Source organism: Somniosus microcephalus, chromosome 3 (assembly GCF_052327205.1).
Source record: "Somniosus microcephalus isolate GS21.2 chromosome 3, FLI_Smic_1.0, whole genome shotgun sequence".
Taxonomy (NCBI): domain Eukaryota; kingdom Metazoa; phylum Chordata; class Chondrichthyes; order Squaliformes; family Somniosidae; genus Somniosus; species Somniosus microcephalus.
Genome location: NC_140989.1, coordinates 19,020,385 through 19,033,774, shown reverse-complemented (window position 1 = coordinate 19,033,774; position 13,390 = coordinate 19,020,385). Strand labels below are relative to the sequence as shown.

The following is a 13,390-nucleotide window of genomic DNA, read 5'->3' as shown; positions in this document are numbered from 1 at the left end:
GATAAGCAATTCAGGAGAAACCTCTTTACCCAGAGAGTGGTGAGAATGTGGACCTCAATACCACAGGGAGTGGTTGAGGCAAATAGCATGGATGCATTTAAGGGGAAGCTAGATAAACACATGAGGGAGAAAGGAATAGAAGGGTATTGTTAAGTATGTGTATTGTATTGAACAATTAACACAAAGACTTAAACGTATAACTCAAACAGGTCTTTACTGGTTGGAGGTAGGGACTGCACGTAGGTCTTTACTTCATGCCCACAGGCGGGAACTGAGGGGAGATCAGTACCCACAGTACTATTTATACCCCTATGGCCAGGAGTGGTACTGCGTATCACTACGCCCTACAAGTAGTGCAGTCCTGTCCATAGGTTCAAAGTAGCACACATATTACATACACAACATTCCTCCCTTCTTAGCTTTACAGTCATCTCCCCATTTAACATAACGTAATAACATATATACATATATAACTTCAGGTTTACATAACAGAATAACATAGATACATAGATAACTTCATGTCAAAACAGATCACAGATTCAGTCTCTGCGGAAAACAGTTCACAGATTCAATCTCTGTGGTGTAGTCGGTTCACGTTGCTGGAGTGACTCCTTCAATAGTCCTTCCATGGATTTAACAGTTTGAACTTCCGAACTGAATTGGCTCCGTTCGGAGGGACCACGTGTGTGATCTGGTAGAGGTAATAATGGTTCAGATGGGTCATCTTCTGTTTCGACTTTTCCTTTTCTGCTTCTTGGAGATTGATTGATCGGACTATTCAATCCCTCTACCGGAGCAGCTGTTTCAGCGGTCTGTTGTTCTACGTTGACGTGAGTCAGCGTACTTTTGGCATCCAAGGGCTGCTCTGTTGCAGTCATCTCAGTCTGTGTTGCCACCTCAGCTCTTCCAATAACCTTTGAGAGCTCCGAACCCCTTTCGTTTGAATATTGAAGTTCGTGTTCAAGTTTTTCCCATTTCAGAGTCCTGTCCTTCAGCATATGCAGGAGTTGGCTGACCGTTAACTCCTCTGACATCAGACGTTTTGTGTGCTCCTGCTCCATTTACTCCATCAGCTGCTTCTGTTGTCTTTCCAGATTCTCCAACTCTATATCAAAGAACTCTTTCGTTGCATTCAACTCTTGCTCACAACGGCGAAGCATTTGTTCTAATTGCTGTTGTAGTTTGAAATGGAGTTGAGTTCGAGCCCGGTGTCCCTCAGAAATGGGCACATCAGTAGACTTGCCAGACTCAGAATCCACAGTTAAACTATGTTGTTGTTGCTCAGTGGAATTCTGTGCTGAAACTTTGTCTTTTGCACCTGAGTTGGGCTTACCATCATCCGTTCCAGAGTCTGGGCCGACTATCTTCACTGAGTTCTCACTCGTTATTGTTTGTAGGAAATGCCAGTCCATATTCATTTTCCTAATCCACTCCCGTCCTAGTAGTGGAGGACCTCCTTCAGATATCACATATAAGTCCATTATTTGACTGTCTTCGCCCTTGTGAACCACTGCAACCTCTATTTTCCCGATGGGGTACACTCTTTGCCCCGTGCATGTTTTCAATATAATCCCCGTATCCTGTAGGGGAATATGTTGGAATAACTTTCCGTAATCTTTCTTATTTATGACCGTCAATGCCGATCCAGTGTCCAATTCCAGTTTTACTTGGACTCCTTCTATCTGAAGAGTGACCCAAATTGTCTGGAGGTCTGCACCCTTACCAGCGTTGAGTACTCTTAAGCTAGCCAGTTCATTACAGCTTAAGCTAGCCAGTTCATTACTGCTAGCGTCTGAATCGGACTCCTGGTCGGTCACCTTGTGTACCTTTGCGTATTTTCCTTGCGGTGACTTCTTGTTGCTGGTCTTCTTCCCTGACCTGCATACTCTAGCTATATGTCCAAGCCTACCACAAGTTCTACATTCTTGGTTTTTAAACCAACACTGGTTCTGATCATGCGTTGTCTTTCCACAACGATAACATTTGCCAGAACTCACACCCAATTTGTGTGCACTGAGCTCCGGTGACCGTAGCTGCATTACTGCCGTGCCTCTCGCTGCGGCTTCGTGTGCTGCTGCCATAGTGACCGCCTTCTCAAGCGTCAGCTCATTCTCCTCGAGCAGTCGCTTTTGTGTATCCTGTTTAAATAAACCACACACAAATTTGTCTCGTAGTGCATCTGTCAGCCCCGTTCCAAACTGGCAATATTTCGCTAATTTACGCAATTCCAGCAAATATTCAGCATTGCTTTCATGCTGTAGCTGCCTTCTGTCGTAAAATTTAAATCGTTCCGCTAGCATCAGCGGCGTGGGGTTTAGATGATCTTTCAGGACAGTAACAATCTCATCGAACGTCTTATCCGCCGGTTCATCTGGTGATAACAGGTGTTTCAATTGCCCGTATGTCTTCGCACCCATTAAATTTAATAATGTTAGAGCTTTATCTTGGTCACAAATTTTATTGGCCTTACAATAATTTTTTACTCTTTCAACATATATGGCCCAATCTTCGAGGTCACTATCAAAGGTGCTAATATTCCCGTGTTTAGGCATTGTAGATTTGCAATTTCTCAGATTTTATTTTCTTTACTTGTTATCAAAGATAGCGACTTCCCGCTCTTGCCGTCGTCCTCCGCCCACAATATGGCGGTTTTCCCGCGCTTGGCAGTCTTCACCCGTCCCCCGACGCCGTCTCCCTTCAGCCCCTGAGTGCGGCCCTTATCTTCGCCGCGATCACCCGAGTGCGGCCCTTATCAGCGGATGCGATCGCTGGATCGCGAAGTCGTTCCCGACCGAAGCGGCTCTCGGCCCTTATCTTCTGTGCGATCGATAGCCCGCGCTGTGCACCGCGGCTCTCGCACCTTGAGCTTCTGCAGCCGCCGCGCCTTTCAGTCCGAGTGCGGCCCTTATCTTTGGTCCTGATCGCTGGCCCGCGCTGCGCCTCGCACTTGAAGCGGCTCCCGGCCTCTGGCTCACCCGCTCGCGCGGCTCTTGCTCGCTCCCTCCTGGGCTCTGGCTTACCCGCTCGCGCGTTTCACCGCGGCTCTTATCAGGGATTGCGATCGCCCTTACCTCCCGATCGGTGGCCCTGTCTTTGCAGCCGACGCTGCTCGGCTTACCCACGAAGTTATGGAGGCTTCAGGGTCCTAATGCCTGTCGCTTCCAGTCGCTGGAAGCTGTCAGGATTTCTCCTGCCCTTCAGTTTTGAGTGGGGTGTTGAGGATTGAAACCTCTCTTCAACGTCCTGTCTTTGGACGAAGCCGCCGTGGAATAACTGCCGCAGGGTTCGAACCGACTCGTCGCCAGTGTTAAGTATGTGTATTGTATTGAACAATTAACACAAAGACTTAAACGTATAACTCAAACAGGTCTTTACTGGTTGGAGGTAGGGACTGCACGTAGGTCTTTACTTCATGCCCACAGGCGGGAACTGAGGGGAGATCAGTACCCACAGTACTATTTATACCCCTATGGCCAGGAGTGGTACTGCGTATCACTACGCCCTACAAGTAGTGCAGTCCTGTCCATAGGTTCAAAGTAGCACACATATTACATACACAACGGGTATGCTGATAGGGTGAGATTGAGAGGGGTGGGAGCTCGTGTGGAGCATAAACACCGACATGGACCCATTGAGCTAAATGGCCTGTTTCTGTGCTGTACATTCTGTGATTCTGTGATAATGCTGAACAGATCCATTGCCAGTTTCAGTACCAGTCTTCATCAGTTCTTCCTAAATCTTTAGGGGTAGATTTGTTTTTGATCGAGTGTTCTCCCAATTGTCCAAATAGGTTTGGCGGAATATCTGCAGAATTCCTGGAGTAAATGGCATCTCTGTTGCTTCTCCGGGTTTCAGCAGATCTCCCTCTGAAGTCATAGTGGATGATTGGGAGAAATCCCTGCTTCACCGCTCCCCCCTCCCCCCCCCCCCCCCCCCCCCCCGACTGTGGCAATTTAACTCCTTAATCAAAGATTATTGCTGATTTTCCTGCATGAAAATGTGCAAATTCCAATGTCAGGCTCTGCTAGATCAGAGTTACAGCGAGTCATGACCCCTGACTGAACCCAATCAAATGCACGGTCAGCTTAAGAGAATGGAATCACTCTCAATCGCAGTCCCAACTCCTCACAGAATATAATCAATCCCAATTCCAGCCTTAACTCTCAATAGATTGGAATCTTTCTCAATCCCGGTTCCAGACACTAACGGAATGAATCCTTCCCAATCGCAGCCCAGCCCATAATAGAATGGACTCAGTGTCAAACCCAGACCCAACCTGTGACAGAGTGGAATAACAACAGAAAATGCTGGAAATACTCAGCAGGCCAGGCAACGTCTGTGGAGAGAGAAACAGAGTTAATGTTTCAGGTCGAAACCCTTCCTCAGAACTGACAGAACTGTGACAGAGTGGAATCATTCCCCAGTCCCGGCTCCAAAACCCTTAACAGAATGGACTCAATCCTAATCCCAGAATGAGCCCCGTAAAATAGAATCGTCCCCAATCCCAGCTTCTGAAAGAATCGAATCGGATTGATCCCAGAGAGGGTTTTGATAGGGTAGACGTGCACGGGGCTACCTGCTGTCTTGGCTTCGAGGGGCTGCTAACGGGAGGCGCAAAGCCCCTAGCGCCCGGGCGTGGCGCCGCTGACGCCTCCCGCGAAATTCAGCGGGAGGTAGCGGCGGCGGTAGCCGGTTGCACCCCATGGCGCTGCGCCTCCGGCGATGACGTCATTGCCGTGCGCAGCACCCCGCTCGTGTCATAGAGTCATAGAGTTTTACAGCACAGAAAGAGGCCCTTCGGCCCATCGTGTCTGCGCCGCCCATCCATCCCTGTCCAGTCTAATCCCATTTTCCAGCATTTGGTCCATAGCCTTGTATGCAATGGCATTTCAAGTGCTCATCCAAATGCTTCTTGAATGTTGTGAGGGTTCCTGCCTCCACCACCCTTTCAGGCATTGAGTTCCACATTCCAACCACCCTCTGGGTGAAAAAGTTCCTCCTCAAATCCCCTCTAAATCTCCTGCCCCTTACCCTGAATCTATGCCCCCTTGTTATTGACCCCCCCACTAAGGGGAAAAGTTCCTCTTTATCTACCCTATCTATGCCCCTCATTATTTTGTACACCTCAATCAGGTCCCCCCTCAGCCTTCTCTGCTCCAAGGAAAACAACTCCAGCCTGTCCAGCCTCTCTTCATAGCTGAGGCGCTCCATCCCAGGTAACATCCTGGTGAATCTTCTCTGCACCCTCTCCAAAGCAATCACATCCTTCCTATAGTGAGGCGACCAGAACTGCACACAGTACTCCAGCTGTGGCCTCACCAGCGTTTTGTACAGCTCCATCATAACCTCCCTGCTCTTATATTCTATGCCTCGGCTAATGAAGGCAAGTATCCCATATGCCTTTTTAACCACCTTATCTACCTGCTCCGCTGCCTTCAGGGATCTATGTACATGTACACCAAGGTCCCTCTGACCCTCTGTACTTCCTAGGGTCCTACCACTCATTGTGTATTCCCTTGCCTTATTTGTCCGTCCAAAATGCATCACCTCGCACTTTTCAGGGTTAAATTCCATTTGCCACTTTTCCGCCCATCTGACCAACCCGTTTATATCGTCCTGTAGCCGGAGGCTTTCCTCCTCGCAATTTACCACCCCACCAATTTTCGTGTCATCTGCGAACTTACTGATCATACCTTTTACATTCTCATCCAAATCATTTATGTAGATCACAAACAATAAGGGACCCAGCACCGATCCCTGAGGTACCCCACTGGACACAGGCTTCCAGTCACAAAAGCAACCTTCGACCATCACCCTCTGCCTCCTGCCACTCAGCCAGTTTAGGATCCAACGCGCCAAGGCACCCTGGATCCCATGGGCTCTTACCTTCTTGACCAGTCTCCTATGTGGGACTTTGTCAAAAGCTTTACTGAAGTCCATGTACACCACATCCACAGCATTTCCCTCATCCACCCCACTAGTCACCCCCTCGAAAAATTCGATCAGATTTGTTAGACATGATTTACCCTTGACAAAGCCATGCTGACTATCCCCGATTAATCCTTGCCTCTCCAAGTGGAGATTAATTTTGTCCCTCAGAATTTTTTCCAATAATTTCCCCACCACAGATGTTAGACTCACTGGCCTGTAATTCCCTGGTTTATCCCTACTACCCTTCTTGAATAATGGTACTACGTTAGCTGTTCTCCAGTCCTCTGGTACATCCCCTGTGGCCAGAGAGGTTCTGAAAATTAGTGTCAGAGCCCCTGCAATCTCCTCCCTTGCCTCCCACAGCAGCCTGGGATACATCTCGTCCGGGCCTGGGGATTTATCCACTTTTTGGCCCGCTAAAACCGCTAGCACCTCCTCCCTCTCGATGCTAATATGTTCGAGTATGTCACAGTCCCCTTGCCCGATTTCTATGTCTGCATCGTCTTTCTCCATAGTGAACACAGATGCAAAAAATTCATTTAAAACCCCGCCTACATCCTCTGGCTCTACACACAGATTGCCACTTTGGTCCCTAATGGGCCCTACCCTTTCCCTGGTTATCCTCTTGCCCTTAATATACTTATAAAACATCTTAGGATTTTCCTTTATTTTGCTCGCCAGTGTTATTTCATGGCCCCTCCTCGCCCTCCTAATTTCTTTTTTAAGTATGCCCCTGCACTTTTTATACTCCTCTAGGGCTTCTTCTGTCTTTAGTCTTTTGTAACTGCCAAAAGCCCCCCTTTTATTTCTAATGCATTTTTGTATATCCCTTGTCATCCAAGGTTCCCTTTGCTTGTTGGTCCCACCCTTGACCTTTACAGGAACATGTTGGCGTTGTACTCTCTCTATTTCCCTTCTGAAAGTCTCCCCCTGTTTTGATGTGGATTTTCCTATAAGCAGCTGCTCCCAGTCCACTTTGGCCAGATCCTGCCTTATCATATTAAAATCGGCCTTCCCCCAATTTAGAACCCTTATTTCCGGGCCGTCTTTGTCTTTTTCCATGACCACCTTAAATCTCACCGAATTATGGTCACTGTCGCCAAAATGCTCTCCTACTGACACTTCCACCACTTGCCCGGCTACATTCCCCAGAATTAGGTCCAGTATCGCCCCCTCTCTTGTAGGACTTTCTACATGTTGGCTCAAAAAGCTCTCCTGGATGCACTTTAAGAATTCTGCACCCTCTAAGCCTTTCACACTCTGACTGTCCCAATTTATATTGGGGAAGTTGAAATCCCCCACTATTATTACCCTATTATTTTCGCACTTCTCTGAGATTTGCCTACATATCTGTCCTGGCTACAAACCTGGCTTGTGCCCCCCCTGAGCTACCGCCGGACGCTGTGTCTGACAGGGTCAGGGTGCCGTGTTTTCGGCCGGGGCGCCGCAAATTAAAGGGCAGGGGTGGGTGGGGGGGGCATTTTTTTTTTGGCTGCCTGCCAGCACCTGACCCCCCCTCGCCTCCTCCTGCAGGGTGCCGGCCGCGATCGGTCAGCCTGGCACTCCTCTCTCCGGTGGTCTAGCAGGGCCCTGGTGCGCGCTGCGCTAGGCCCCTCCCCTTTAATCAGGGGAGGGAGGCTGGTAATTACGTGGCGCTGCTTCACGTAGCGCCGCGATATTCAGTGGGCGTGCCCCAAGAGGGAGGGGGTGCGCTTCCAGTAGCCCCCCGCCTCCTGCTTGGGGCACTACCATTCAATTTCGGGTGCTGGGGCGGTAACTTTTTCTGGGGCGCTGAAAGTAGTGCGTCGGCAAGGTTAGCGCCCCAAAGGGGGCATGACCCAATTTTTCCCCCCAGGTTTACACTTGCAATGAGGGCTGGGGGTAGCTGTATATGGATTCCATGCCCCAATCAGGGAGCAATAGAGGCCAAGGTTAAAATCAGAATCTCACCATGTTGGGCCCAATCCTGCCCATCGTCTCACTATGAGGCACAGTGTGCTGAAGTGATACTGTATTGCCCATCCCAGTGATATTGCCGATATTGGAACAGAAGTACAGGAGGAGGCCATTCAGCCCCTTTAACCCTGTTCTGCCATTCAGTTAGATCATGGCTGATTTGTATGTCAACTCTTTTGTTTCATATCCCTTGATACCAATTACTGAATGACAATCTATCAATCTCAGTTTTGAAAATATCAATTGACCCAGTGTATACAGTCTTTTGGGAGAGTGGGTTCTAGATTTACAACATTCTTTATGTGAAAAAGTGCTTCCTGATTTCGCTCCTGAACGGCCTGGCACTAATTTTAAGATCGTGTCCCCCTGGCTCTGGATTCCCCCACCAGAGGAAATAGCTCCCCAAATATCGACCCAATCAAATCTTTATCATTTTAAACACCTCGATGAGATCACCCCTCAACCTTCTAAAACTCAGGGGAATACAAGCCAAGTTTATGCAACCTGTCCTCGTAATTTAACCCTTTAAGCCCTGACGTAATTCTGGTGAATCGATGCTTAAACCCCTTACAAGGCCAATATATCCTTCTTGAGACACAGGCCCCGATTTTCTGGCCGCCGTTGGACGGCTTTTCATGCGGCCGGGGGCCGAAAATCGGCGAAAAAGCGGGTCGGGACCACCCCCCTCCCCCCCCCCCGATTCCCCGCCCCCATCCGACTTTCGGACTGCCGTTTCTGTGCGCCCCGTTTCACTCCCGGCCGCCGCTGGCGGGACTGGTCGTCGGAGCACTAATAAGCAATTATCTGCTTGTTGAAGTGGATTTTCCCGTGCCGTTGCGACTTTGGGGCTTTCCCCACCTGAAACCCGCCTGCGGGGAACCCCACTGCTGAGAGCTGGCGTGAAAACAGCTGGCTTGCTTGCTTGCAGCAGCAGGTCGCTGAGGGCTGAAGAGATTTAAATAGGCAGCATTTGCAGGCTGCAGGACCTTGTTGATCAAGGCCTTGGGGGAACTTTTTGAAGCCTTAGGAGCAGCTGTAGAAAGTTGGAGCCTCACACACTTCTCCAGTGTGAGCTCCTGGAAGCCCCATTCACCCACTCTAACTCAGCACCTCCTCAACGGAGGCATCTGCCAGAAAGCATGGGAGGCCTTTGGTACCTTCCCTTCCTGGCATTAGAGGATCTCCAACAGCAGAGGTGGCAGCAGCCAGAACCAGGAACAGCATGATGAGCACCAGGAGCACCAGGCTGCTGCTCACATCACCTGAAGCTGCACAGGCCAGAAGGGGCCAGCGCTTGGAAGTGGCTTGAGAGCACCTTGCTGCACTTTAGGGGGCCAGTGGGACCCGTATCTGCACTGGCAGTCCCTACTCAGAAGGACTTCCATGAAGATCTGGTTTCTCTGTTCTACAGATGGCCAATGCTCCTCAAGAGATGTCATTCTCTTATGAGCACTCACCATGTTTTCCGTACCCTGGCGAGTCATCTCCTGCATGGAGGTTGCCAACCTTTCCATGGTGATGCATTCATGTGCCAATGACTCCACAAAGGCTCTGCTCATGATCGCTATAGACTCCTCCATTCGCTCCACACTCGCAGCGACCCTGGAGACAAAACCTGCCAGAGACTCCTGCATCTGTGCATGGAGATCCATCACCTCTTCTCTTGCGGATGGACCCAGAGGCAGAGGGTCGACATGCAGCGCAGCTGAGCTGAGCTGGCAGAGTCCTGCGCCCTCCGACGAGGACTCCACTGCTGTCCCTGTCTCCAGAATCTGCTGAGGCTCACTTGTGAGCTGTGAAACACCCAGGTGACAACACTACTCTATGTCCCGAAGGTCCCCCCGAGGTGTGAGTGTCTGCGCTGGTGCTGGTGCTATGTCTGACATTTGGTGATAGGTACTTGATTGCCTTGGCCTGAGCACATGGAGTTTGCTAGTGCTGTGATCATTGTATTGTGTATAGGTATTCGATTGCTTGTGCCTGGGAGTGTGTGTGGCAGCCATGATTAAAGCAGCATGAACTGAACTCACTGACGGTCTCTGGATTATCTTTGCAAACACAATAGCTGGGTGCGTTTACTTCTGCTGATGCTGCGCCCTCAGAGGTTGGAGCTTCCTCTGAGGAGTCTGGGCTGCACAGCCTCTTCCTCCTCCACAGTGGGGATGGGGGCTCTGGATGGTCCTGTGGGTGAGTAAAGGAAGGAGTTAGAGATGTAATGCCAAGGTTCTTCTGATGACTCCCAGCGAGTTGGCATCTTCTGACACCTGCATCCATGCAGCATTGGTCTCAGTGGGAGGCCTCTTCCTCCCTGACCTAGGGAAGAGGACCTCCCTGTGGGCCCTTACCCCATCCAATAATGCCTGCAGTGAAGCCTCGTCGAATTTGGAGGCAGCTCGGGGTCTGGCACTGGCCACAGCTGCTGCAGGCTCCTCTGCCATCCTGTATGGTTCGTTTGGAAGCCTTCAGAGGATGCAGTACTTGCTATGGACCTTGAAAGCACCACAAATGATGACATCATACTGTGGGGATTTCTGACTCGAATTAGACAATTAGCAAGGCTTCCCACATGCTGGGAATTAATTGGCCACTTGAGGGAAAATTGTGTGGAGCTGGCTGACACTTTTTTAATGTGTGCCAGAAACCCCACATTCGGGGAAATCTGACCATTCCCCACACAAGCCGAAAATCGAGGCCACAATGCCCAAAACTGAAGGCTCTATACACTCTATTACTTCCTCGCTTTTGTATCCCAAACCCCTTGAGATAAAGGCAACATTTCATTAGCCCTTTTTGAGTACTGTGCTCTTTTAATGATCTGTGTACGTGGACACCTAAATCCCTTTGCTCTACCACATATGTCGTTCCTTGCGTCTGGCTTCTTTAGCGCTGTTAACTATTGATTTCCCTCTGTGTTTGACACTCTCACAGTTTCACTGTCCTTTATCCACAGTGAGCTGCCCATTGGATGAAAACCCTGCTCAATATGTTTGGAAAGACACCATGCCGAAGGCCACCCAACATCTACCCTGCCTCTCAAATCAAGGCCAATACGCCAGCAGGAAATGGTAATGCCAATTAGATTCTTTTCGCTTTGCTTACAGCTAACTGTTTAAATAAGGGGGGCTGCATGAGGGGTCTGTGTGGCGTGGAGGATTATAACACTGTCCTTTCAGCTCCGCCCAACTGATGAGATGCAAGTCCCACCTCCCTCTCTTTTAAAAAAAATTATTCGTTCCTGGGATCTGGGCGTCGCTGGCATTTATTGCCCATCCCTAATTGCCCTTGAGAAGGTGGTGGTGAGCCGCCTTCTTGAACCACTGCAGTCCGTGTGGTGAACGTGATCCCACAGTGCTGTTAGGGAGGGAGTTCCAGGATTTTGATCCAGCGACGATGAAGGATCAGCGATATATTTCCAAGTCAGGATGGTGTGTGACTTGGAGGGGAACTTGGAGGTGCTCGTGTTCCCATGCGCCTGCTGCCCTTGTCCTTCTAGGTGGAAGAGGTCACGGGTTTGGGAGGTGCTGTCGAAGAAGCCTTGGCGAGTTGCTGCAGTGCATCTTGTAGATGGTACACACTGCAGCTACGGTTGTAAGGACCCTACAGTGCAGTCTCTCAGCACAAGCCCGTACCGAGTTTTGCACGGGTTCATGCAATAGTCAACAGTCTCACGTGGAAATGCTGGGAGTGCTCCCTTTACCATTGGGGCACTGGGCTTATGCCTACTGCAGGTCCAGCTATGCTACTTTGCAGAAGCCCTTGAAAATCCCAGGGCAGTGATGAGAGGGCGATGGAAACTTGAAGCCATGGTCCTGGGGACTAGGGTTGCCAACACCTCCAGGATTGGCCTGGAGTCTCCAGGAATCAAAGACTAATTTCCAGGACACCGTTGCCAGCAAAAACCAGGAGAAAAATCATAGGGGCAATAAAATAGTGTCCTATTTAAAAAAAAAAAAAAAAAAAAAAAAAAAATTTCTTTGAACACTTTTGTTTAATAGTCACAAAAATATAGGACATGAGGAAAAGAAAGGCTGCTTGACTGACAGTCAAGAATCATTCAATTGGCTAATGAAGTGTCTGTTCGCTTTCCAATTGGCTGGGAAGGCGGGGCATCACGAGGATGGCCCTGCCGGGCGGCCAATGGCAGGAGCCTGGGGGCAGGGCAGTTGGAGGTAAGGAGTCATGTGATGACACGTCCCGGGAACACGACTGGGGACTGAGTGTTCCTCAGACGCAACAAAAAGGGAAATCCGTCCCGATATCTTTCTAAGGTAGAGTTGAGAAAAGACACAAGAAGCATCAAGGGGTACGGGGAGAGAGCAGGAATATGGTATTGAATCAGCCATGATCATAGTGAATGGCGAAGCAGGCTCAAAGGGCCGAATGGCCAACTCCTGCTCCTAATTTTCTATGTTCAGGAAACTTTGGTTTATCCGGAGGTTAACTGTCTGGAATGCTCGATCCACCGGCAAAAATCAGGAGCCGTTTCGTCAGGTTTTTTTTCTTCTCGTTGCTTTTTTTTCACCAGTCAGGCTCTGCAAGGTCTCGCTGAAGGTGTTGCTAAGCTACAGAGACGCTTGCAAGGTACGGCCGACTGTTTAGAAGCACAGGGTTTGTTGCCAGATACGGAGCTCAAAGCTCCGTATGTTTCAACATTAGCGCTGGTTTGTCCGGCAGTTTTGATGGGACGGTAATAGCTCGGTCCCGTCGGTGCCGGATATCACAAAGTTTCCTGTTCTTTGGACAAGAAAAGGCTTCGCTCTAGGCTTTCCTTCCAGTCTCACTGCAAGATGGTTTCAAAAATTCACAGGCCTGTCCGCCAAATGTGGAATATCAGTCTTGACCCTGCACCCAATGTTCCCATTAAGCTGTGCCTCCGTGCGGCCACGCAGCGGTCTGGAGCTCCCACACAGACCGCTCACCGGCTTTTTAATGGAAAAACCGTGTATTTGCGGAAATTTGAATGGGCCACGCAGTCCGTTAAAGGGGCCGCGCAACCCCAAAAACACAAATTAGAGGGAGTATTGACTGCACCCCCCACACCACCCCCCCCCCCACCCCCCACCCTTTTAATTACAGGTCACCTGTAGATATTATCCAATAACTCAAATGGCTAAACGCTGAACAGTAATACAAAAGCAAAAATACTGCCCTTGTCTGCTGGGAATCTGAAATAAAAGCAAAAAATTTCTGGAAATACTCAGCAGGCCAGGCAGCATCTGCGGAGAGAGAGAAACAGAGTTAACGTTTCAGGTCGATGACCTTTCGTCAGAACTGGAATCACTAAAGAGTAATAGCTTGTTCCGCTGTCAGGTGACCAGTAACAAGGAGCATGGGTTAAATTCTTATCTTCTGCAGCAAAACATTGATTTTAAAAAAGTGTATGTTATTTATATATAATTAATAAATAATAATACTTATATAAAACTTTGTCACATTGTCAAAGCATTGCAAAATGCCAAGATACATAGAAGAAACCAGCCTAGCTCATCCACCCTGAAAGACC

General features: G+C 49.3%; 1 protein-coding gene across 6 annotated transcripts in view; it reads left to right on the top strand.

Moving 5' to 3' along the window:
• Positions 1–13,390, top strand: part of adgrg6 (adhesion G protein-coupled receptor G6) — a 171,907-nt gene that overhangs the window by 92,219 nt on the left and 66,298 nt on the right. For all 6 annotated transcript variants that reach the window (XM_085979249.1, XM_085979248.1, XM_085979245.1 and 3 more), the window contains one exon: positions 10,838–10,952. In XM_085979249.1, the coding sequence (XP_085835375.1) occupies positions 10,838–10,952 (115 nt within the window). The remainder of the gene's footprint in view (positions 1–10,837; positions 10,953–13,390) is intronic.